Genomic DNA, 24,838 nt, shown 5'->3' on the forward strand with positions numbered 1-24,838 from the left:
GAAGAGCCTCCACAAGCCAACAAAGCTGGTTACAACAAGTATGAGGATAGGAAGTTCAATGGGAACTGTGATCACTGCAAGAAGCATGGACACAAGAAGAGTCAGTGCTGGATACTCCCATCCCACTTTGAAGCCGGCTAAGTTCATGAAGGAGAGAGAGGCAAAAGCTCACATGACTGAGGATCACGCGGAGCAGGGGCATCCCAACCGGGGAGCTGAAGGGGAGAACCGTGAAGGAAACGGAGATGGAAAAGCTTGGTGACCTACACTGGAGCTATCAACCCCGAGGCAATGATCAAGACTTCATCAGGAGATCCGAGATGGATGCACTCATCAAATGCTCAAGGATAATGTAACATTCATGGGTATTCATTTGGTGCTCTTCTATGATTGCTAGAACTATAGAAATGACTCCTAATGTGGCTGAGATTGCTAGGATTGATAGTAAGACTGGAATTGAGCATTGCATTGATAGAAATGCTAGGATGAATGCATATAGATCACAAAATTATCTGCCATAGTGCTAGCAATACATCCAAACCATTGATTATAGATTCAGGTGCATCTCATCATATGATTAGTGACACCAACCTGATTAAAGATATAGAACCTACTAATGGATGTGTGATGATTGCCAATGGAGATAAGATACCTATTAAGGGAATAGGAAACTTAAAACTTTTTGATAAGAACACTAGAGCTTTTTATATTCCGGAATTCACATCAAACCTTCTTTCAGTTAAGAAATGCACTACTGATTTGAATTGCAATGTTATATTCAGTCCTAATGATGTGAAGTTTCAGGATATTGAGAGCAGCCAATTGATTGGAAAAGGAGTTACAAAGGGAGACTTATACATGCTTGAGAAGCTTGATCCTGTTTCCAATTATAACTGCTCATTTACTTCTGCTTCTAGTTTAAATAAAAATGCATTGTGGCATGCTAGATTAGGTCATCCCCATGAGAGGGCTTTAAACTTGATGTTACCAGGTGTGGTTTTGGAATAATAAAGTGTGAGGCTTGCATTTTAGGCAAGCATTGTAAGAATGTGTTTCCAAGAACATCTACTGTCTATGAAAACTGCTTTGATTTGATTCATACTGATGTGTGGACTGCACCTAGTTTTTCTAGAGATAATCATAAGTATTTTGTCACATTCATTGATGAAAAATTAAATACACCTGGTTAACACTCATTCCATCAAAGATAGGTGATAGATGCATTCAAGAACTTTCAAGCTTATGTGACTAACCATTACCATGCTAGGATTAAAATTTTGAGATCAGATAATGGAGGAGGAGTACACAAGCTATGCGTTCAAGAGTCATCTAGATCACCATGGAATCCTTCATCAAACAAGCTGTCCCTACACCCACAACAGAATGGTGTAGCTGAGAGGAAGAACAGGCACTTGATGGAAGTGGCTCGGTCACTGATGTTCCAAGCTAATGTACCTAAGAGATTCTGGAGTGATGCTGTATCTACTGCGTGCTATCTAATCAACAGGATGCCTACAAAGGTGATATGATCATGGACCAGCTAGTTGATAAAGATGGAGAAGGAGAGACTGAAGATACACTAGCTGAAGAAGAAGATGTCCTAGCCATTCCCACAGGTCCCATAACTCGTGCCATGACAAGGAGACTCAAGGAAGCTGTTGGAAACATACTGAAGATCTCTAAGGAGCAAGAAGACTGTCTTGGTAGAAGCTTGAGCCACCAAGACACACTCATCACCATTCAGGTGATCTTATCATCAAGCTGATCATCATCTAGGCAAGTGGCTTGGTATACTCTTTTTCCCTTGATTAGTTTTGTCCCAATGGGTTTTCTAATCAGGTTTTTAATGAGGTATCAAGTTCACTTACACATTCCTAGTTGATGTATCTTGGATGCAACTCGGCCTAAGGCATCTTGGACCGACTTCTTCATCTCTATCTTATTATTATGTTTTAGTCTAAGTGTTGTGTTATTAATTTGAAACCGTGTGGAGCCTTTTCCTTTATGTTTTCTTATGTTTTCGAGACCTTGTGCATGTACAAGGATCTCTCTCTTTAAGTGTATCACAAACCCTCATTCTAATCTAAGTTATCTTTTATTTAAAACCTTTTTGGTGTCTTCTCTCTTGCCTTTGCGAGTTGTTGAAGTGTCTGGTGTGTAATATCCAGTCTACTGGTGTGTAGTATCCAGTGTTAAGGGCCTTAGTTGGTGTGTCATATCCGATCTATAGCCTAGGAGTATCAAGGAGCCTTTCCGCAGCCTCTTGTGTCACCAATCGATCCACAAACCTTGATAAACTTGAGTCCTTGACTCGTTTATGCAAGGATCTATCCCGATCCATCCAGAGACGCATCCTAGGAGTTCATCAAGTGGTATCAGAGCACTCTGGAAGGGGAGTTTCGATTTCTCTTTTGTTTGTTCATAAGATCTATTCGTTATCGTTTTATATCATTGATCATTTGGGATTTGCGTGTTGTTTCTCACTCGATCTGATTAGTATCATTGATAGAATTGATAGATCTATTGTTTCGTGGTTCAAAATTGATAGATCTGAGGATTCTGATCAAGTTTTGAACAAAACTTTTCACATTCTTGTCGATTACGTTACTAGATTGCTTGATCCGAAAGTTCCTTGTGTTCGTGTGATTCGATCTGTTACTAGAACCGTAGATCAAGTTTTGTTTAATCTCAAACCATCACCTGTTGAATCTCGAATCCGTTTCTGATAAATCTGAGTTGATTGTGTCAATAAAATTGATTTGAATTCCTTACTTGTTGATCACGGTATTGATTTGCCGCGTTGCTTGAGATTTGTTTGATTGTTTCCGATTGTTTCTTTCATTGAATCTCGAATCATAAATCAAATTGCCCGTGGAACTACTTACTTGTTTCAGTCTTTTGTGTGTGTAACAGAAAACAATGGGAACTGAAGAAGATGATGCAACGTATATGAGAAGAAACAAACTCCTACAAGAAGCTATCACCAAACAAGTAATGGAAGACTTGGTAAAGTTGCTGGATGAGAGATACGATCAGAGAGCCCCTGGTAGAAAAGACCAAACGACTGATCATCAGCAAGCACCTAGGAGGAATGGACGTGAACGACAAGAGCATGCTGGTTCACAAGAAACTGATAACTTTTATGAAAGAGATAGGGCACGGCACAGCTCGGCTTCTAGACATAGCTCTTCCTCTAGACACAGCAGTAGAAGATCTAGACGTGACCATGAAGGGCGTAGGTATCAAAGAGATGAGCTTGCTGGAGTTAAGATCAAGATACCTCCTTTCCATGGCAAAACCGATCCTGATGCTTATCTAGAATGGGAGAAGAAGATTGATCTAGTCTTCAATTGTCGGCGTTATTCAGAAGCTAAGAAGATTCAAATTGCTGTTACTGAGTTCTATGATTATGCTTTGAGTTGGTGGGATCAACTAGTCACCAATAGAAGGCGCAATGGGGAATTTCCTGTTGAGACTTGGGCAGAAATGAAGGCTCTCATGCGCAAGAGATTTGTGCCCAGCCATTACCACCGGGATCTCCATCAGAAGCTAAGAAAACTCACGCAAGGCTCACGGACAGTCGAAGAATACTATCAGGAGATGGAGTTGTTGATGTTAAGAGCTTGCATATCTGAGGATAGAGAAGCTACTATGGCACGGTTTCTTAGAGGACTCAACCGTGAGATACAAGACAGTGTGGAGATGCAACACTACTTGGAGATGGAGGAGATGCTACACAAAGCCATTCTAGTGGAACAACAAGTAAAGAGAAAAGGTCACTCCCGAGGCAACTATGGAACTAGATATCAAGGTGCTAAAGAAGATAAGCCAAGTCACCAGAAAGAGAGCAAGTCATATCAAAAGGATGAGGAAAAACCTACTAGTTCCCTCAGCAAGGATAAAGGGAAAGCTGAAGCCTCTACTACAAGATCAAGAGATGTTAAGTGTTTAAGTGCCAAGGAAGAGGACACTACGCTAATGAATGCACCAACAAACGTGTGATGATCCTTCATGACAATGGAGAATATGAATCTACTGATGAGGAGACAGAGGCCGAAGAAGATCACAGTTCAGAAGAGGAGTATGTTGCCAACCCGGTCGCTGGAAGGTTGCTAGTTGCTAGAAGAACCTTGAGTCTTCAAAGCAAGACCGAAGAGATGGAGCAAAGAGAGAATCTCTTCTATACTAGATGTCTAGTACAAGGAAAGGTCTGTAGTCTTATTGTGGATGGAGGCAGTTGTGTCAACGTTGCGAGTGAGACTATGGTTAAAAAGTTGGGTTTGAGGGTCCAGAAGCATCCTAAACCATATAGGCTCCAATGGCTCAATGAAGAGGGCGAGATGAGAGTCTCTACTCAGGTTGTAGTTCCTTTAGCCATTGGTAAATATGAAGATGAGATTCTATGTGATGTGTTGCCTATGGAAGCTGGACACATTCTCCTTGGAAGGCCGTGGCAATCAGATAGACGTGTGATACATGATGGGTATGCCAACAAGCACACCTTTGAGTTTAAAGGGAGAAAGACAGTTCTTGTGCCTATGACTCCTAAGGAAGTTCAGGTTGATCAGCTCCAACTACAAAAGAAGAAAGAGATTGATCTACCCGCTGATTCAACAAAGCAACTAAACTTCTATGCCAAGTCTGGTGATGTTAAAAGATCTCTCTGCTCTAACCTTCCTATTCTTTTGTTTATCTATAAGGAATCACTCTTGACTACTACTGATATTGCACCGGAGTATCCGAGTGAACTTGTGTCTCTTTTGCAGGAATATCAAGATGTTTTTCCAGAAGATAGTCCCAAAGGACTACCACCAGTGCGAGGGATTGAACACCAAATTGACTTTGTGCCTGGTTCTACACTTCCCAACAGGCCAGCATACAGAACCAATCCGGTTGAGACCAAAGAACTACAAAGGCAAGTAGAGGAACTGATGGAGAAAGGGCATATCCGAGAGAGCATGAGTCCTTGTGCTGTTCCAGTACTGCTTGTGCCCAAGAAAGATGGAAGCTGGCGCATGTGTGTTGATTGTAGAGCAATCAACAATATAACAGTGAAGTATCGCCATCCTATTCCTAGATTAGATGATATGCTTGATGAATTACATGGTTCATGCATCTTTTCTAAGATAGATCTAAAGAGTGGATATCATCAGATTAGGATGAAAGAAGGAGATGAGTGGAAAACTGCCTTTAAGACTAAGCATGGGTTATATGAGTGGTTAGTTATGCCCTTTGGATTGACTAATGCACCTAGTACTTTCATGAGATTGATGAACCATGTGCTTAGGTCCTTTATAGGTTTGTTTGTGGTAGTTTACTTTGATGATATCCTAATCTACAGTCAGAGTCTAGAAGAGCATATAGACCATCTTAAGACTGTTCTTGATGTGTTGAGAAAAGAAAAACTTTATGCTAATCTTAAGAAATGTACATTCTGCACAGATAACTTGGTCTTTTTAGGTTTTATTGTGGGTGCAGATGGTGTTAAAGTTGATCCGGAGAAAGTAAGGGCTATACAAGAATGGCCAATCCCTAAGACCGTGAGTGAAGTAAGAAGCTTCCATGGACTTGCTGGCTTCTATAGGCGCTTTGTGAAAGACTTCAGCACCATTGCATCTCCCTTGACTGAAGTAATCAAGAAAGAAGTCGGATTCAAGTGGGGAGAAGCACAAGAACTTGCTTTCCAATGCCTTAAAGAGAAGCTTACTCATGCCCCTCTTCTTATACTTCCTGACTTTCATAAAACTTTTGAAATAGAATGTGATGCCTCAGGAATTGGTATTGGTGCTGTATTGATGCAGGAGAAGAGACCCATTGCATACTTCAGTGAGAAGCTTGGAGGAGCTACCCTCAACTATGCAACTTATGATAAAGAGCTGTATGCCTTGGTGAGAGCCTTGCAGACTTGGCAGCACTATCTCTGGCCTAAAGAATTCGTCATACACACAGATCATGAGTCTCTCAAATACCTCAAAGGACAGAACAAGCTCAGCAAGAGACACGCAAGGTGGGTTGAGTTCATTGAGACATTTCCTTATGTCATCAAGTATAAACAAGGTAAGGAAAACATAGTTGCTGATGCACTATCCAGAAGGTATGTTCTCTTGAATACTCTTGATGCTAAGCTATTAGGATTTGAGCAGATTAAAGGAATGTATGAGAATGATCCTGATTTTAGAGAGGCTTACAACTCTTGTGAGAAATTGGCTGTAGGACACTACTTTAGACATGATGGTTTTCTTTTCTATGATAATCGATTGTGTGTGCCTAACTGTTCTTTGAGAGACTTGTTTGTTAGGGAATCTCATGGAGGAAGTCTCATGGGACACTTTGGTGTTGCAAAGACTCTTAAAACTTTGCAGGATCACTTCTTTTGGCCTCGGATGAAAAGAGATGTGGAGAAACTATGTGAGAGATGTGCAACTTGCAAGCAAGCTAAGTCTAAGGTTCAGTCTCACGGTTTGTATACTCCTCTCCCTATACCTTATCATCCTTGGAATGACATATCTATGGATTTCATTGTTGGCTTGCCTAGAACTAGGACTGGAAAGGATTTATCTTTGTAGTTGTGGATAGGTTCTCAAAGATGGCACATTTCATAGCTTGTCACAAAACTGATGATGCATTGCATATTGCTAACTTGTTCTTTAAAGAGATTGTGCGCATACATGGCATGCCTAAGACTATTGTTTCTGATAGAGATACTAAGTTTCTTAGTTATTTTTGGAAGACTCTTTGGTCTAAGCTAGGTACTAAACTCTTGTTTTCTACTACTTGTCATCCACAAACTGATGGACAGACTGAAGTAGTTAATAGGACTCTTGGAACACTCTTGCGTGCATTCATAAAGAAAAACTTGAAATCATGGGAAGACTATTTGCCTCATTGTGAATTTGCATACAATCATGCTGTGCATTCTACTTCTAAGTTTTCTCCTTTTGAAATTGTTTATGGGTTCAATCCCAACTCTCCTTTGGATTTAATCCCTTTACCTGAGTGTGAAAGGGTCAGCTTTGATGGCAAAAAGAAGGCAGAGATGGTGAAGCAACTCCACGAGCAGGCTAGGCTCAATATTGAGGCGAAAACCAAACAATATGTTAAGCATGCCAACAAAGGAAGGCGTGAGATGGTCTTTGAAGTGGGTGATCAGGTCTGGATTCACCTAAGGAAAGAGAGGTTTCCAAATGAAAGGAAGTCCAAGCTAATGCCGCGGATTGATGGACCTTTTGAGGTCATAAGGAAGATCAGCAACAATGCCTACAAGCTGGATTTGCGAGGTAAGTATGATGTGAGTAATAGCTTCAATGTTACTGACTTGATCCCTTTTATTGCAGATGAGCCAGATTTGAGGACAAATCCTTTTCAAGTGGGAGGGGATGATATGATCATGGACCAGCTAGTTGATAAAGATGGAGAAGGAGAGACTGAAGATACACTAGCTGAAGAAGAAGATGTCCTAGCCATTCCCACAGGTCCCATAACTCGTGCCATGACAAGGAGACTCAAGGAAGCTGTTGGAAACATACTGAAGATCTCTAAGGAGCAAGAAGACTGTCTTGGTAGAAGCTTGAGCCACCAAGACACACTCATCACCATTCAGGTGATCTTATCATCAAGCTGATCATCATCTAGGCAAGTGGCTTGGTATACTCTTTTTCCCTTGATTAGTTTTGTCCCAATGGGTTTTCTAATCAAGGTTTTTAATGAGGTATCAAGTTCACTTACACATTCCTAGTTGATGTATCTTGGATGCAACTCGGCCTAAGGCATCTTGGACCGACTTCATCATCTATCTTATATTATGTTTTAGTCTAAGTGTTGTGTTATTAATTTGAAACCGTGTGGAGCCTTTTCCTTTATGTTTTCTTATGTTTTCGAGACCTTGTGCATGTACAAGGATCTCTCTATTTAAGTGTATCACAAACCCTCATTCTAATCTAAGTTATCTTTTATTTAAAACCTTTTTGGTGTCTTCTCTCTTGCCTTGCGAGTTGTTGAAGTGTCTGGTGTGTAATATCCAGTCTACTGGTGTGTAGTATCCAGTGTTAAGGGCCTTAGTTGGTGTGTCATATCCGATCTATAGCCTAGGAGTATCAAGGAGCCTTTCCGCAGCCTCTTGTGTCACCAATCGATCCACAAACCTTGATAAACTTGAGTCCTTGACTCGTTTATGCAAGGATCTATCCCGATCCATCCAGAGACGCATCCTAGGAGTTCATCAAGTGGTATCAGAGCACTCTGGAAGGGGAGTTTCGATTTCTCTTTTGTTTGTTCATAAGATCTATTCGTTATCGTTTTATATCATTGATCATTTGGGATTTGCGTGTTGTTTCTCACTCGATCTGATTAGTATCATTGATAGAATTGATAGATCTATTGTTTCGTGGTTCAAAATTGATAGATCTGAGGATTCTGATCAAGTTTTGAACAAAACTTTTCACATTCTTGTCGATTACGTTACTAGATTGCTTGATCCGAAAGTTCCTTGTGTTCGTGTTATTCGATCTGTTACTAGAACCGTAGATCAAGTTTTGTTTAATCTCAAACCATCACCTGTTGAATCTCGAATCCGTTTCTGATAAATCTGAGTTGATTGTGTCAATAAAATCGATTTGAATTCCATACTTGTTGATCACGGTATTGATTTGCCGCGTTGCTTGAGATTTGTTTGATTGTTTCCGATTGTTTCTTTCATTGAATCTCGAATCATAAATCAAATTGCCCGTGGAACTACTTACTTGTTTCAGTCTTTTGTGTGTAACAGAAAACAATGGGAACTGAAGAAGATGATGCAACGTATATGAGAAGAAACAAACTCCTACAAGAAGCTATCATCAAACAAGTAATGGAAGACTTGGTAAAGTTGCTGGATGAGAGATACGATCAGAGAGCCCCTGGTAGACAAGACCAAACGACTGATCATCAGCAAGCACCTAGGAGGAATGGACGTGAACGACAAGAGCATGCTGGTTCACAAGAAACTGATAACTTTTATGAAAGAGATAGGGCACGGCACAGCTCGGCTTCTAGACATAGCTCTTCCTCTAGACACAGCAGTAGAAGATCTAGACGTGACCATGAAGGGCGTAGGTATCAAAGAGATGAGCTTGCTGGAGTTAAGATCAAGATACCTCCTTTCCATGGCAAAACCGATCCTGATGCTTATCTAGAATGGGAGAAGAAGATTGATCTAGTCTTCAATTGTCGGCGTTATTCAGAAGCTAAGAAGATTCAAATTGCTGTTACTGAGTTCTATGATTATGCTTTGAGTTGGTGGGATCAACTAGTCACCAATAGAAGGCGCAATGGGGAATTTCCTGTTGAGACTTGGGCAGAAATGAAGGCTCTCATGCGCAAGAGATTTGTGCCCAGCCATTACCACCGGGATCTCCATCAGAAGCTAAGAAAACTCACGCAAGGCTCACGGACAGTCGAAGAATACTATCAGGAGATGGAGTTGTTGATGTTAAGAGCTTGCATATCTGACGATAGAGAAGCTACTATGGCACGGTTTCTTGGAGGACTCAACCGTGAGATACAAGACAGTGTGGAGATGCAACACTACTTGGAGATGGAGGAGATGCTACACAAAGCCATTCTAGTGGAACAACAAGTAAAGAGAAAAGGTCACTCCCGAGGCAACTATGGAACTAGATATCAAGGTGCTAAAGAAGATAAGCCAAGTCACCAGAAAGAGAGCAAGTCATATCAAAAGGATGAGGAAAAACCTACTAGTTCCCTCAGCAAGGATAAAGGGAAAGCTGAAGCCTCTACTACAAGATCAAGAGATGTTAAGTGTTTTAAGTGCCAAGGAAGAGGACACTACGCTAATGAATGCACCAACAAACGTGTGATGATCCTTCATGACAATGGAGAATATGAATCTACTGATGAGGAGACAGAGGCCGAAGAAGATCACAGTTCAGAAGAGGAGTATGTTGCCAACCCGGTCGCTGGAAGGTTGCTAGTTGCTAGAAGAACCTTGAGTCTTCAAAGCAAGACCGAAGAGATGGAGCAAAGAGAGAATCTCTTCTATACTAGATGTCTAGTATACACTTTTGTGTATTAGAGCATGATTCAAATAATCAGAGATAATCAGATGAAAAGATTAAAGAGATTAAGAGATTTTAGTGAGAGAATAAAGAGAGAGACTCAAAACTCCATTAATCATTAAAGATGAGGTTTACAACATATTTATGTGAGAGAGACAATACATTTCGAAATCCATAAGATAAGAAAGAGATTCAGAGCATGTGTAGTCAAAGAGAGCCATCCAAAAGCATCCAATGGGAGTCTTCACATGCTTGATCCCTTTGGCATCTTTTACTAGATGCTGTCTACTTTACAGCCTGTCTCCAGCCTCTCTAGCTTGAGGAAACCTTATCCAGACTGCTCCTTCCTTATCCAAGAGCTCCTTGGTCGTGGGTAACTCTCCAAAGTGAAGCAAGATCACTTTCCAAGCTTTAACTGAGTTACCACAGTAAAACTAAAGTTACTGTGGTAAAACTCCAAAGTTACTGTATGCCTCAATCCTCTTTCTCTATCAATGTCTCCTCTCTTTATTACCTCATCTCAACACTCCCCTCAAGCTTGACCATGTGGAACAAGTCAAGCTTGGAAACCATGAAGACCTCCCTCATTAAAAACCTCACCAAAGAAAACCCATTGGGATAAAACTTTGATGAGGGAAAAAGAGTGGAGACTCCATGGTTAAGGGGCTCAGCTCCTGGGAGTAAGATCAATGAGTCCAAGCCTGGATAGTATGGACTCCATTGTCTTCAATCTCGCTGCCTTGGTAAACACATCTGCAAGCTGATCTTCACTTCTTGTATAACATGGCAGAATCACTCCTAGGATAATCATCTGCCTCACCTTATGACAATCCACCTCTATGTGCTTTGTTCTCTCATGAAACACTGAGTTGGAGGCAATGTGGATAGCTGCTTGATTGTCACAATGCATAGTCATAGGAGCACTCTGCTCAATCTCTAGATGCTTCAAGATCCCCTTGATCCACACCAACTCGTTTGTCAGCTTCAACATGGCTCTATACTCAGCTTCAGCACTTGAACAAGAGATAACCTTCTGCTTCTTACTCTTCCAAGTAACCAAGTTCCCTCCAATGAATGTACAATACCCAGTAGTTGATCTCCTGTCCACTCTATCTCCTGCCCAATCAGCATCACAATACCCAACCACTTCTGTACTGCCATTACAGCCCATCCAAACTCCTTGTCCAGCCGTCCCACTCAAATACCTCAGTATCCTATCAACCATCTTCCAGTGATGGACCTTTGGCGCCTGCATATGTTGACTCACTTGATTCACAGCAAAGCATATATCTGGCCTGGTAATAGTCAAGTAGATCAGCTTGCCAACCATCTTCCTATACAGCTTAGCATCCTCAAACAACTGGTTCTCTTCAACCTCCCCCTCACGTAAGACCTTATACCCCTCTTCAAGAGGTGTCTTGGCTACCTTTCCTCCAAGTACATCAGTCTCCTTCAACATATCCATTGTATACTTCCTTTGACACATAAACAAACCCTCCTTGGATCTGCATATCTCAATCCCCAAGAAATACTTCATCTCTCCCAAGTCTTTGATATCAAACACAGACTTGAGGAACTCTTTAGTGGCTTTAATCCCAGCCTTATCACTCCCTGTGATAATCAAATCATCCACATATACCAGTATCACAATGATCCCTGATGGAGTAACCAAAGTGAAGAGTGTATGATCCAGTTCAGACTTCCTGAATCCTCTCCCATTGAGAGTTGTACTCAGCTTTCTGTACCAAGCTCTAGGAGACTGCTTCAGCCCATATATTGCCTTCTTCAATCTCAAAACATTTCCTGGTTTTACTAGATGCTCAAGACCAGGAGGAGGAAGCATGTATACCTCATCTTCTAGCTCACCTTGTAAGAAAGCATTCTTCACATCCATCTGCCACAAATCCCACTCCAAGTTTGTTGCAATGGACAACACAATCCGAACTGTGTGCAGCTTAGCTACTGGTGCAAAGGTATCAATGTAATCCTCTCCATAGGTTTGTGTAAATCCTCTTGCAACCAGTCTGGTCTTCTTCCTATCAATCTGTCCATTTGCTAGATACTTGATTGTGAAGATCCATCTACTAGATACAGCCTTCTTTCCCTTAGGCAGCTCACTCTCACACCATGTATCATTCTTGATCATAGCACCTGCTTCAGCTCCCACTGATTCTTTCCATTCCTTGTCTAACATAGCTTCTTCATAAGTCCTTGGCACATAACTCTCATCCAGACTAATCATAAAGGCATAATGCTCCTCTGGAAACTCAGCAAAGGAACACACGGCTTGGAAGGATGCTCCACAGCCTGGGCATTGTAGTACACTCTCGTGTTTACCCAGTTGGAAGGATCCCTCTTTATCCTTGTGCTCCTCCTCAAAGCTTGCACCTGATCTTCAGTTTGCACACTAGCCGGCTCCACTTGCTCTTCTTCTGAACTGGCCGGTCCGACATGTTCTTCTCCACTAGACTGAACCTCATCTACTTCTCCACTGGACTGAACCTCATCCACTTCTCCACTAGACTGAACATTGTTCTCAACTTGATCATGAAGACCTGAATCCTCTTGGTTTTGCTCTTGCTCACCAGATTCAGTTCCATTCCCCCTCTCATGATCAAGAAGAGTTGTTCTTCCAGCTCCACCAGTCTGATTGGAAGACTCTCTCCTGCCGGGTTCCTGATCCTGGGACAACCCTATCCCGAGCTTCTCCAACAACACTCTCAGTATTGTTGCCTTATCAGATGGAGCTTGAGACAAATCCTTCAGATTTTCCCACTCCTTTTCTTCATAATAACCTTTTGTTTCAACAAACTTCACTTCTCTAGATACCATCACTCTCCTTGCTTCAGGATCATAGCACTTGTACCCTTTCTGAGTGATAGAGTAACCAATGAACATAGCCTTAGTACTCTTTGCCTCCAGCTTGTTTCTCTGCTCTCCTGGAACCATGACATAGCACACACACCCAAAGACACGTAGGTGATCAATGACAGGTTTGCTCTTGTTCAACACTTCAAATGGAGACAGATTCTTCAATATCTTGGTTGGAACCCGGTTGATGAGATAGCAAGCAGTCTGCACAGCATCACTCCAAAAACGTTTTGGGACATTTGCATGAAACATCATTGATCTAGCAACCTCCATCAAGTGCCTGTTCTTCCTCTCAGCTACACCATTCTGCTGTGGTGTATAAGGACAGCTAGTCTGATGCACAATCCCATGCTTGGCTAGATGACTCTTGAAGGCATTGCTGATGTATTCACCTCCATTATCTGATCTCAGTACCTTCACAGTAGCATTGTATTGATTAGATACATATGCTTGGAAGTTCATAAATGCTTCTAGCACCCTATCTTTAGATGGAAGCAATGTAAGCCAAGTATACTTAGACTTCTCATCAATGAATGTCACAAAGTACTTCTGGCTATCTCTAGACAAACAAGGAGCAGTCCACACATCTGAATGAACTAGATCAAAGCAATGCTCATAAGTAGTTTCTGATGTTGGAAAAACAGTCCTACAATGCTTTCCTAATATGCATGCTTCACACTCCAAGTGATTAAATGACATATTAGGAATTATCAATTCAATAGCACGAGCATGAGGATGACCCAATCTAGCATGCCAAGTAATACTATCAATCTTCTCATAAGTACTACTCAAACACATAGAATCAAAGGGTTTAGAAATCTTAGCCAATTGGAGCTGGTATAGATTATTCTTGCTGTCTCCTCTCCCAATGACCCTTCCAGTCTTCAAATCTTGGAACTCAACATCATCTGGCCTGAATACTACTTGACAGCCAAGATCAATTGTGGCTTTCCTTACAGATAGTAGATTTGAAGCAAACTGTGGCATGTAGAAGGCATCTGAGTCTTTATCAAATAGCTTGAGCTTTCCAACTCCTTCTATAGGAATCCTATCACCATTAGCTATCATCACACCCCCAGTAGCTTTCTTTACATCACTCATTAAGCTTCTGTCACTAATCATGTGATGACTTGCTCCAGAATCAACAATGATGGGTTTGTTGGATGTGGATGCTTTGGCAGGAGCACCCTGTCTCCGGGTCGTAGCCAAAGCATACACATACTTGACAAACTCATCCCATTCCTCCTTTGTGACACGCTCATCCGCTCCTTTGGTCTCTAGCTTCCTCATAACCCCACTGCTCTCTACAGATTCTCCCATGTAAGCTGAGTAAGAACACTCTCCCATAAGAATCTGTTGTGCTTCTACTCTGCCCATCTTCATAGTACCATAGCTACCTTGATAACCAGACAGTATGCTTCTCTTCCAACACCTTCCTCTTCTGATCTGAGCCTTAGAACGTCGTCTCAGCCTTCCCTTCTTCCTTTTAGCACCCTCCTTACTCCAAGTTATCTCTTTGTTCTCTTCCATCACTTGATGAAGCCTCTGAACAAGTACACACACTTCTTCCATGTTGGGTAGCTTCTCTTCCTTGAGAATAAGCTTTACCAACCAGCCATAAGATGAATCCAAGCTTGCAAGGAGGCTGAAGACAACATCTTGCTCTCGCCACTCTTCTAGCACTCTCAGATCACAACTTCTTGGTCTCAAGCTTTGTAACTCCGACCACAAACATCTCAGCTTCTTCACATGCTGATTGAAACCTTCTTTCCCTTGTTTCAACTCACAGATCATCTTCCTGACTTCATACATCCTCCTTAGATTGATCTTGTTCTCATAAACATCTTCATTCTTCTCAAGAGATATACTTTCTTCAAGACTCAACTGATCTTCACATTTCAACCTTGCTGTCTGACCCCCATCAGCAGCTCTCTCCATTAAAGGTTCTCCCTTTACTTGATTACTCCAAATCTCACAGCTTCCCAAAGCTGTCTTTACCCATCTTGGCCAAACCCACTTGTTTTCTTCTTGAATCTTCACTGCTCCACTAGATTCGTGCTTCATATCCATGTTTCCACCAGAGAATCTCAAATAAACCCAGCCACAAAAGAATAGACAACACACATACCCAGAAACCTCAATAATCCCAAGAACACTCAAGAACACTCAAGAACACTCTGATTTTGAGAAAAAGAAATCACACTCACCCCCTTTTTGCCAACCTGGCTCTGATACCATATACACTTTTGTGTATTAGAGCATGATTCAAATAATCAGAGATAATCAGATGAAAAGATTAAAGAGATTAAGAGATTTTAGTGAGAGAATAAAGAGAGAGACTCAAAACTCCATTAATCATTAAAGATGAGGTTTACAACATATTTATGTGAGAGAGACAATACATTTCGAAATCCATAAGATAAGAAAGAGATTCAGAGCATGTGTAGTCAAAGAGAGCCATCCAAAAGCATCCAATGGGAGTCTTCACATGCTTGATCCCTTTGGCATCTTTTACTAGATGCTGTCTACTTTACAGCCTGTCTCCAGCCTCTCTAGCTTGAGGAAACCTTATCCAGACTGCTCCTTCCTTATCCAAGAGCTCCTTGGTCGTGGGTAACTCTCCAAAGTGAAGCAAGATCACTTTCCAAGCTTTAACTGAGTTACCACAGTAAAACTAAAGTTACTGTGGTAAAACTCCAAAGTTACTGTATGCCTCAATCCTCTTTCTCTATCAATGTCTCCTCTCTTTATTACCTCATCTCAACATCTAGTACAAGGAAAGGTCTGTAGTCTTATTGTGGATGGAGGCAGTTGTGTCAACGTTGCGAGTGAGACTATGGTTAAAAAGTTGGGTTTGAGGGTCCAGAAGCATCCTAAACCATATAGGCTCCAATGGCTCAATGAAGAGGGCGAGATGAGAGTCTCTACTCAGGTTGTAGTTCCTTTAGCCATTGGTAAATATGAAGATGAGATTCTATGTGATGTGTTGCCTATGGAAGCTGGACACATTCTCCTTGGAAGGCCGTGGCAATCAGATAGACGTGTGATACATGATGGGTATGCCAACAAGCACACCTTTGAGTTTAAAGGGAGAAAGACAGTTCTTGTGCCTATGACTCCTAAGGAAGTTCAGGTTGATCAGCTCCAACTACAAAAGAAGAAAGAGATTGATCTACCCGCTGATTCAACAAAGCAACTAAACTTCTATGCCAAGTCTGGTGATGTTAAAAGATCTCTCTGCTCTAACCTTCCTATTCTTTTTTTTATCTATAAGGAATCACTCTTGACTACTACTGATATTGCACCGGAGTATCCGAGTGAACTTGTGTCTCTTTTGCAGGAATATCAAGATGTTTTTCCAGAAGATAGTCCCAAAGGACTACCACCAGTGCGAGGGATTGAACACCAAATTGACTTTGTGCCTGGTTCTACACTTCCCAACAGGCCAGCATACAGAACCAATCCGGTTGAGACCAAAGAACTACATGATGTGATCATGGACCAACTACCTAATAAAGATGATGAGGATCTAGATAAGCCAGCTGATGAAGATGTCCTAGCCTTGCCTAAAGGACCTATGACTCGATCAAGATCAAGAAAGCTCACGCAAGTTATTGGGGGATTGGTTAAGATGTCATGGAAGCAAGAGGAATGTCTTGGTAGAAGCTTGATCAACCAAGACACACTTATCACCATTCAAGCTACTTCACCATCAAGCTGATCATCAACTAAGCAAGCAAACTATGCGTGCTCTTTTTCCCTATCTTTGGTTTTGTCCCAATGGGTTTTCCAAAGATAGGTTTTTAACGAGGCCATAGATTTGCTTCTCAAATCTCTTAGTTGATGATCTCGATCCAACCTTATCCCGGATCAACCTTATGTTATACATTTCATGTTTTTGTTTTCAAACTTGTCATTAGTTCTATTTTCAAGAGAACCGTGTGCCTTTACTCTCTTGATAGTTTTCGAGAAGCTTGGAATCTGTTCCAACTTCTCTTATATAAGTGTACTTTGAAACCCTTATCAATAACAATTATCTTTGAATCAAAAACCCTTTCTTTGTTCTCTCTATTGCTTGTTCGCGAGTTATTGAGTGATCTTGTTGGTGTGTAGTATCCAACAGCCCAAGAGTGTCTATCTCGGTGTGTCATATCCGATCTAGTCACTTAGGAGTATCAAGAAGCCTTTCCGCAGCCTCTTGTGTCACCAATCGATCCACAACCTTGTAGAGCTTGAGTCTTTGATTCGTTCTAGCAAGGATCTATCCCATACTATCCAGAGAAGCAATCTAGGGACGTATTATGTGGTATCAGAGCATCTCTGGTTAGGGAAGTTCTCGTTTCTCTTTTGTTTCGATTTAACCTGTTCAACTTCTTGATCAGTTTTAGATCGATCCGTTTTTTTGTTTCAACTGATCTGTTCTTTGATTCGCAATATCCATTGATTGATCTGTAAACCAGGGTTGTTTGATTGTGTGATCCAATCGTTTTGTGTCAAACAAATTGTTAAGAAGTTTGAATTGATAGATCTAGGTTTCGCGCTTTTAGATCTGATCATTATCGATTCATATTCTCGTTTTGATTCTTTGTTTAAACCTGATTGATTGTGTGATCTGTTTTAAATCACCTATAACAACTAGATCTACTTGTGTGTCGTCGAAATCTGATCAACGAACCTACCCTGATCTTGTTTCTATTGCGATTCACTTGTTGTCGATTTGAATTCTTGTTACTTGTTAATCAAGTTTTCTTTACCGCCAGTTTATTTCAGTTTAAAATCTCTTGATCATCTACTGATTACGATCAGTTTATTGGAATTATTTACTGGTTGAGTGTTGTTGTTGATTCTAGGTACCAATGGGGAAAGAATCAGAAGAAGAAGCCGAGCTAGTAAGGAAGAACAAGATGCTGAGAGAGCAAATGACCGAGCAAATGAATCAGACTATGATCTCTACAATGGCTGATATGCTCAAGGCTAGCATGAAGGAATTACGTGAGGAGATGAGACAAGAGTTGAGGCAAGCTACTGGCCAGGGACATAGCAATGAGTCTAGAAGGAACCGGCCTACTCCAGTACGGCAAGAGCATGCGGGTTCACAAGAGACCGACAACTACTACTCGCGCCATAGAACTGAGCACAACCCAACTGAGCGCAGTAGTTCTTCATCTGAACTGAGCAGAGGAAGATCGAGGCGTGAACATGATGGAAGGGGATCACGCAAAGACAAGCTTTCTGGACTTAAGCTTAAGATTCCACCCTTCCATGGCAAGGTTGATCCAGATGCCTATTTGGAATGGGAAAAGAAGATCGAGCTTGTCTTCAATTGCCAACACTACTCCAACGCCCAACGGATCAAGATAGCAGCAACTGAATTCTATGATTATGCATTGAGTTGGTGGGATCAGCTTGTAACTACTAGACGGCTTAACCAAGAGAACCCGGTTGATTCATGGCACGAGATGAAGTCACTCATGCGCAAACGGTTTGTTCCAAGTCATTATCACCGCGATCTACATCAAAAGCTACGCAGACTTACCCAAGGAACACGAACTGTTGAAGAATACTATCAAGACATGGAGTTGCTGATGTTACGCGCTAGTATCTTGGAGGATAGAGAAGCTACTATGGCAAGTTTTCTTGGAGGACTTAACCGTGAGATACAAGACAATGTGGAGATGCAACACTATGTGGAGATAGAAGAGATGTTGCACAAAGCTATTCTAGTGGAGCAGCAGCTCAAGAGGAAGGGTAACTCACGCAGCTATGGATCTTCTAAGTTCCACCACTCTAAGGAGGAGAAAACATCCTATCTAAAGGATAGCAAGCCTCAACAGAAAGAAGAGACTAAGCCGAGCAGCACCTACAACAAAGACAAAGGCAAAGCTGAAGTTACTAGTTCAAGAACTAGAGATGTTAAGTGCTTCAAATGTCAAGGGCGTGGGCATTATGCTAATGAGTGCACCAACAAAAAGGTTATGATTCTTCTTGAGAATGGAGAGTATGAATCAGAGGAAGAGAAGTTTGGTTCTGATCATGAGGAGTCTGATGAAGAAAGTGAAGTAGAACCCGTGAAGGGAAGATTGTTGGTGACAAGAAGGCTCTTGAACGTACAAGCTAAGAATGGAGAGCTTGAGCAGCGAGAGAATCTATTTTACACAAGGTGTATGGTTCAGGGAAAGGTGTGCAGCCTCATTATTGATGGAGGAAGTTGTGTCAATGTAGCAAGTGAGACAATGGTGAAGAAATTGGGTTTGAACATCCAGAAACACCCAAGACCCTACAGATTGCAATGGCTCAATGAGGAGGGCGAGATGAGAGTTTCTACTCAAGTACTGGTTCCTATAGCCATTGGTAGGTATGAAGATGAAGTCTTGTGTGATGTGTTGCCAATGGAAGCCAGTCATATACTTCTTGGAAGACCCTGGCAGTATGATAGACGTGTGAATCATGATGGCTTCACCAACAAGCACTCATTTGAATTCAATGGAAAGAAGACTGTGCTGGTGCCTTTGTCTCCTAAAGAGGTTCATGAAGATCAACTCCAGCTTCAGAAAAAGAAAGAGAAAAAGATTGATCTCAACCCTGATCATAACAAGCATCACAGCCTCTATGCCAAACAGGGAGATATCAAAAGAATTCTCTACTCTCAAAATTCTATTATCTTGCTTATGTTTAAAGAGACTCTACTAACAGTTACTGATCACACACCGGATCATCCGAGTGAACTAGTCTCTCTTTTACAGGAATATGCAGATGTGTTTCCAGAAGATAGCCCTATTGGACTGCCTCCAGTGCGTGGGATTGAGCATCAAATTGATTTTGTACCTGGTTCTACACTACCCAACCGTCCCGCATACAGGACCAATCCAGTTGAGACTAAAGAATTGCAAAGACAAGTAGAGGAGCTGATGGAGAAGGGTCATATCCGAGAGAGCTTGAGTCCTTGTGCGGTTCCAGTGCTTCTTGTGCCTAAGAAAGATGGGAGCTGGCGCATGTGTGTTGATTGTAGAGCAATCAACAACATAACAGTGAAGTATCGCCACCCTATTCCTAGATTAGATGATATGCTTGATGAGTTGCATGGTTCTTGCATATTTTCTAAGATAGATTTGAAAAGTGGATATCATCAGATTAGGATGAAAGAAGGAGATGAGTGGAAAACTGCTTTTAAAACTAAACATGGCTTGTATGAATGGTTAGTTATGCCCTTTGGATTAACCAATGCGCCTAGTACATTCATGAGACTGATGAATCATATTCTTAGGTCTTTCATAGGCATCTTTGTTGTTGTGTACTTTGATGACATATTAGTTTACAGCAAATGCTTAGAAGATCATATAGAACATCTTAAGGCTGTTTTGGATGTTTTGAGAAAAGAAAAGCTTTATGCCAATCTAAAGAAGTGCACTTTTTGCACAGATAACTTGGTCTTTCTAGGTTTTGTTGTAAGTGCAGATGGTGTAAAGGTGGATCAGGAAAAGATCAAAGCAATACAAGAATGGCCGAGTCCAACTACAGTGGGAGAAGTAAGGAGTTTTCATGGACTGGCAGGTTTCTATAGGCGTTTTGTGAAGGATTTCAGCACTCTAGCAGCTCCCCTAACTGAGATAATCAAGAAGGATGTAGGATTCAAGTGGGGAGAGGCTCAAGAAGCCGCATTCCAACTCCTTAAAGAGAAGCTTACTCAATCTCCTCTTCTCATACTTCCTGATTTTTCTAAAACCTTTGAAATAGAATGTGATGCCTCAGGAATTGGAATTGGTGCTGTTTTGATGCAGGATAAGAGACCTATTGCTTATTTCAGTGAGAAACTCAGTGGAGCTACTCTCAACTATGCCACTTATGACAAGGAACTCTACGCATTGGTGAGAGCTCTACAGACTTGGCAGCATTATCTCTGGCCAAAGGAGTTTGTCATTCATACCGACCATGAATCTCTCAAGTATCTCAAAGGACAAAGTAAGCTCAGCAAGAGACATGCTAGATGGGTAGAGTTCATTGAAACCTTTCCTTATGTGATCAAATACAAACAAGGTAAGGAAAATATAGTTGCTGATGCACTATCCAGAAGGTATGTCCTCTTAACTACTCTTGATGCTAAGTTGCTAGGCTTTGAGCAGATTAAAGACATGTATGAATCTGATCCTGACTTTCAAGACGCTTATAAATCATGTGCTAAGTATGCTTCAGGACATTATTTTAGGCATGATGGATTCTTATTCTATGACAATCGTTTATGTGTGCCTAATTGCTCTTTGAGAGATCTATTTGTCAGGGAATCCCATGGAGGAAGCTTGATGGGTCACTTTGGTATAGCAAAAACCCTTAAAGTTCTGCAGGATCACTTCTATTGGCCGCATATGAAAAGAGATGTGGAGAGAATCTGTGGAAGGTGCACAACTTGCAAACTTGCAAAGTCTAAAGTTCAACCCCACGGTTTGTATACTCCTTTGCCTATTCCTACCCATCCTTGGAATGATATATCTATGGATTTTGTTATGGGTTTGCCTAGAACTAGGACTGGAAAGGATTCTATCTTTGTGGTTGTTGATAGATTCTCTAAGATGGCACATTTCATAGCTTGCAATAAAACTGATGATGCATTACATGTAGCTAACTTGTTCTTTAAAGAAGTGGTACGTTTGCATGGAATGCCTAGGACTATAGTTTCAGATAGAGATACTAAATTCCTTAGCTACTTTTGGAAAACATTGTGGTCTAAACTAGGAACTAAGCTATTGTTTTCTACTACTTGTCATCCACAAACTGATGGGCAGACTGAAGTAGTTAATAGAACCTTAGGTACTCTCCTGCGTGCATTTATCAAAAAGAACTTGAAAACATGGGAAGATTTCTTGCCTCATTGTGAATTTGCATACAATCATGCTATGCATTCTGCTTCTAAGTTTTCTCCTTTTGAAATTGTTTATGGGTTCAATCCCATCTCACCTTTGGATCTAATACCTTTACCTGAGTGTGAAAGGGTTAGTATGGATGGGAAAAAGAAAGCTGAGATGGTTCAGCAGATTCATGAGCAAGCTAAGCGCAATCTTGAAGAGAAAACTAAGCAATACGCCAAACAAGCTAACAAGGGAAGGCGTAAGATGATCTTTGATGTTGGAGATCAAGTATGGGTTCACTTGAGGAAAGAGAGATTTCCAAAGGAGAGGAAGTCTAAGCTAATGCCGCGGATTGATGGCCCTTTTGAAGTCACCAAGAGGATCAATGACAATGCCTACAAACTTGATCTGCAAGGTAAGTACGATATAAGTGATAGCTTCAATGTTACTGACTTGATCCCTTTTGTTGCAGATGAGCCAGATTTGAGGACAAATCCTTTTCAAGAGGGAGGGGATGATGTGATCATGGACCAACTACCTAATAAAGATGATGAGGATCTAGATAAGCCAGCTGATGAAGATGTCCTAGCCTTGCCTAAAGGACCTATGACTCGATCAAGATCAAGAAAGCTCACGCAAGTTATTGGGGGATTGGTTAAGATGTCATGGAAGCAAGAGGAATGTCTTGGTAGAAGCTTGATCAACCAAGACACACTTATCACCATTCAAGCTACTTCACCATCAAGCTGATCATCAACTAAGCAAGCAAACTATGCGTGCTCTTTTTCCCTATCTTTGGTTTTGTCCCAATGGGTTTTCCAAAGATAGGTTTTTAACGAGGCCATAGATTTGCTTCTCAAATCTCTTAGTTGATGATCTCGATCCAACCTTATCCCGGATCAACCTTATGTTATACATTTCATGTTTTTGTTTTCAAACTTGTCATTAGTTCTATTTTCAAGAGAACCGTGTGCCTTTACTCTCTTGATAGTTTTCGAGAAGCTTGGAATCTGTTCCAACTTCTCTTATATAAGTGTACTTTGAAACCCTTATCAATAACAATTATCTTTGAATCAAAAACCCTTTCTTTGTTCTCTCTATTGCTTGTTCGCGAGTTATTGAGTGATCTTGTTGGTGTGTAGTATCCAACAGCCCAAGAGTGTCTATCTCGGTGTGTCATATCCGATCTAGTCACTTAGGAGTATCAAGAAGCCTTTCCGCAGCCTCTTGTGTCACCAATCGATCCACAACCTTGTAGAGCTTGAGTCTTTGATTCGTTCTAGCAAGGATCTATCCCATACTATCCAGAGAAGCAATCTAGGGACGTATTACTACAAAGGCAAGTAGAGGAACTGATGGAGAAAGGGCATATCCGAGAGAGCATGAGTCCTTGTGCTGTTCCAGTACTGCTTGTGCCCAAGAAAGATGGAAGCTGGCGCATGTGTGTTGATTGTAGAGCAATCAACAATATAACAGTGAAGTATCGCCATCCTATTCCTAGATTAGATGATATGCTTGATGAATTACATGGTTCATGCATCTTTTCTAAGATAGATCTAAAGAGTGGATATCATCAGATTAGGATGAAAGAAGGAGATGAGTGGAAAACTGCCTTTAAGACTAAGCATGGGTTATATGAGTGGTTAGTTATGCCCTTTGGATTGACTAATGCACCTAGTACTTTCATGAGATTGATGAACCATGTGCTTAGGTCCTTTATAGGTTTGTTTGTGGTAGTTTACTTTGATGATATCCTAATCTACAGTCAGAGTCTAGAAGAGCATATAGACCATCTTAAGACTGTTCTTGATGTGTTGAGAAAAGAAAAACTTTATGCTAATCTTAAGAAATGTACATTCTGCACAGATAACTTGGTCTTTTTAGGTTTTATTGTGGGTGCAGATGGTGTTAAAGTTGATCCGGAGAAAGTAAGGGCTATACAAGAATGGCCAATCCCTAAGACCGTGAGTGAAGTAAGAAGCTTCCATGGACTTGCTGGCTTCTATAGGCGCTTTGTGAAAGACTTCAGCACCATTGCATCTCCCTTGACTGAAGTAATCAAGAAAGAAGTCGGATTCAAGTGGGGAGAAGCACAAGAACTTGCTTTCCAATGCCTTAAAGAGAAGCTTACTCATGCCCCTCTTCTTATACTTCCTGACTTTCATAAAACTTTTGAAATAGAATGTGATGCCTCAGGAATTGGTATTGGTGCTGTATTGATGCAGGAGAAGAGACCCATTGCATACTTCAGTGAGAAGCTTGGAGGAGCTACCCTCAACTATGCAACTTATGATAAAGAGCTGTATGCCTTGGTGAGAGCCTTGCAGACTTGGCAGCACTATCTCTGGCCTAAAGAATTCGTCATACACACAGATCATGAGTCTCTCAAATACCTCAAAGGACAGAACAAGCTCAGCAAGAGACACGCAAGGTGGGTTGAGTTCATTGAGACATTTCCTTATGTCATCAAGTATAAACAAGGTAAGGAAAACATAGTTGCTGATGCACTATCCAGAAGGTATGTTCTCTTGAATACTCTTGATGCTAAGCTATTAGGATTTGAGCAGATTAAAGGAATGTATGAGAATGATCCTGATTTTAGAGAGGCTTACAACTCTTGTGAGAAATTGGCTGTAGGACACTACTTTAGACATGATGGTTTTCTTTTCTATGATAATCGATTGTGTGTGCCTAACTGTTCTTTGAGAGACTTGTTTGTTAGGGAATCTCATGGAGGAAGTCTCATGGGACACTTTGGTGTTGCAAAGACTCTTAAAACTTTGCAGGATCACTTCTTTTGGCCTCGGATGAAAAGAGATGTGGAGAAACTATGTGAGAGATGTGCAACTTGCAAGCAAGCTAAGTCTAAGGTTCAGTCTCACGGTTTGTATACTCCTCTCCCTATACCTTATCATCCTTGGAATGACATATCTATGGATTTCATTGTTGGCTTGCCTAGAACTAGGACTGGAAAGGATTCTATCTTTGTAGTTGTGGATAGGTTCTCAAAGATGGCACATTTCATAGCTTGTCACAAAACTGATGATGCATTGCATATTGCTAACTTGTTCTTTA

The 24,838-nt window shown here is 41.2% G+C and overlaps 1 protein-coding gene across 1 annotated transcript; it reads left to right on the forward strand.

Moving 5' to 3' along the window:
* Positions 1-2,939: 2,939 nt before the first annotated feature.
* Positions 2,940-15,926, forward strand: LOC117130602. Its single transcript, XM_033283371.1, has 2 exons — positions 2,940-4,208; positions 15,706-15,926. The coding sequence occupies exon 1, from the start codon at positions 2,950-2,952 to the stop codon at positions 4,000-4,002; it is 1,053 nt and encodes a 350-aa protein (XP_033139262.1). The 5' UTR covers positions 2,940-2,949; the 3' UTR covers positions 4,003-4,208; positions 15,706-15,926.
* The last annotated feature ends 8,912 nt before the right edge of the window (positions 15,927-24,838 follow it).

This window comes from Brassica rapa, unplaced genomic scaffold (genome assembly GCF_000309985.2).
Source record: "Brassica rapa cultivar Chiifu-401-42 unplaced genomic scaffold, CAAS_Brap_v3.01 Scaffold0587, whole genome shotgun sequence".
NCBI lineage: Eukaryota > Viridiplantae > Streptophyta > Magnoliopsida > Brassicales > Brassicaceae > Brassica > Brassica rapa.

Bases quoted from the DNA above. Each gene is read 5' to 3' on its own strand.
- LOC117130602 (XM_033283371.1), top strand. From the start codon at position 2,950: ATGAGAAGAAACAAACTCCTACAAGAAGCTATCACCAAACAAGTAATG.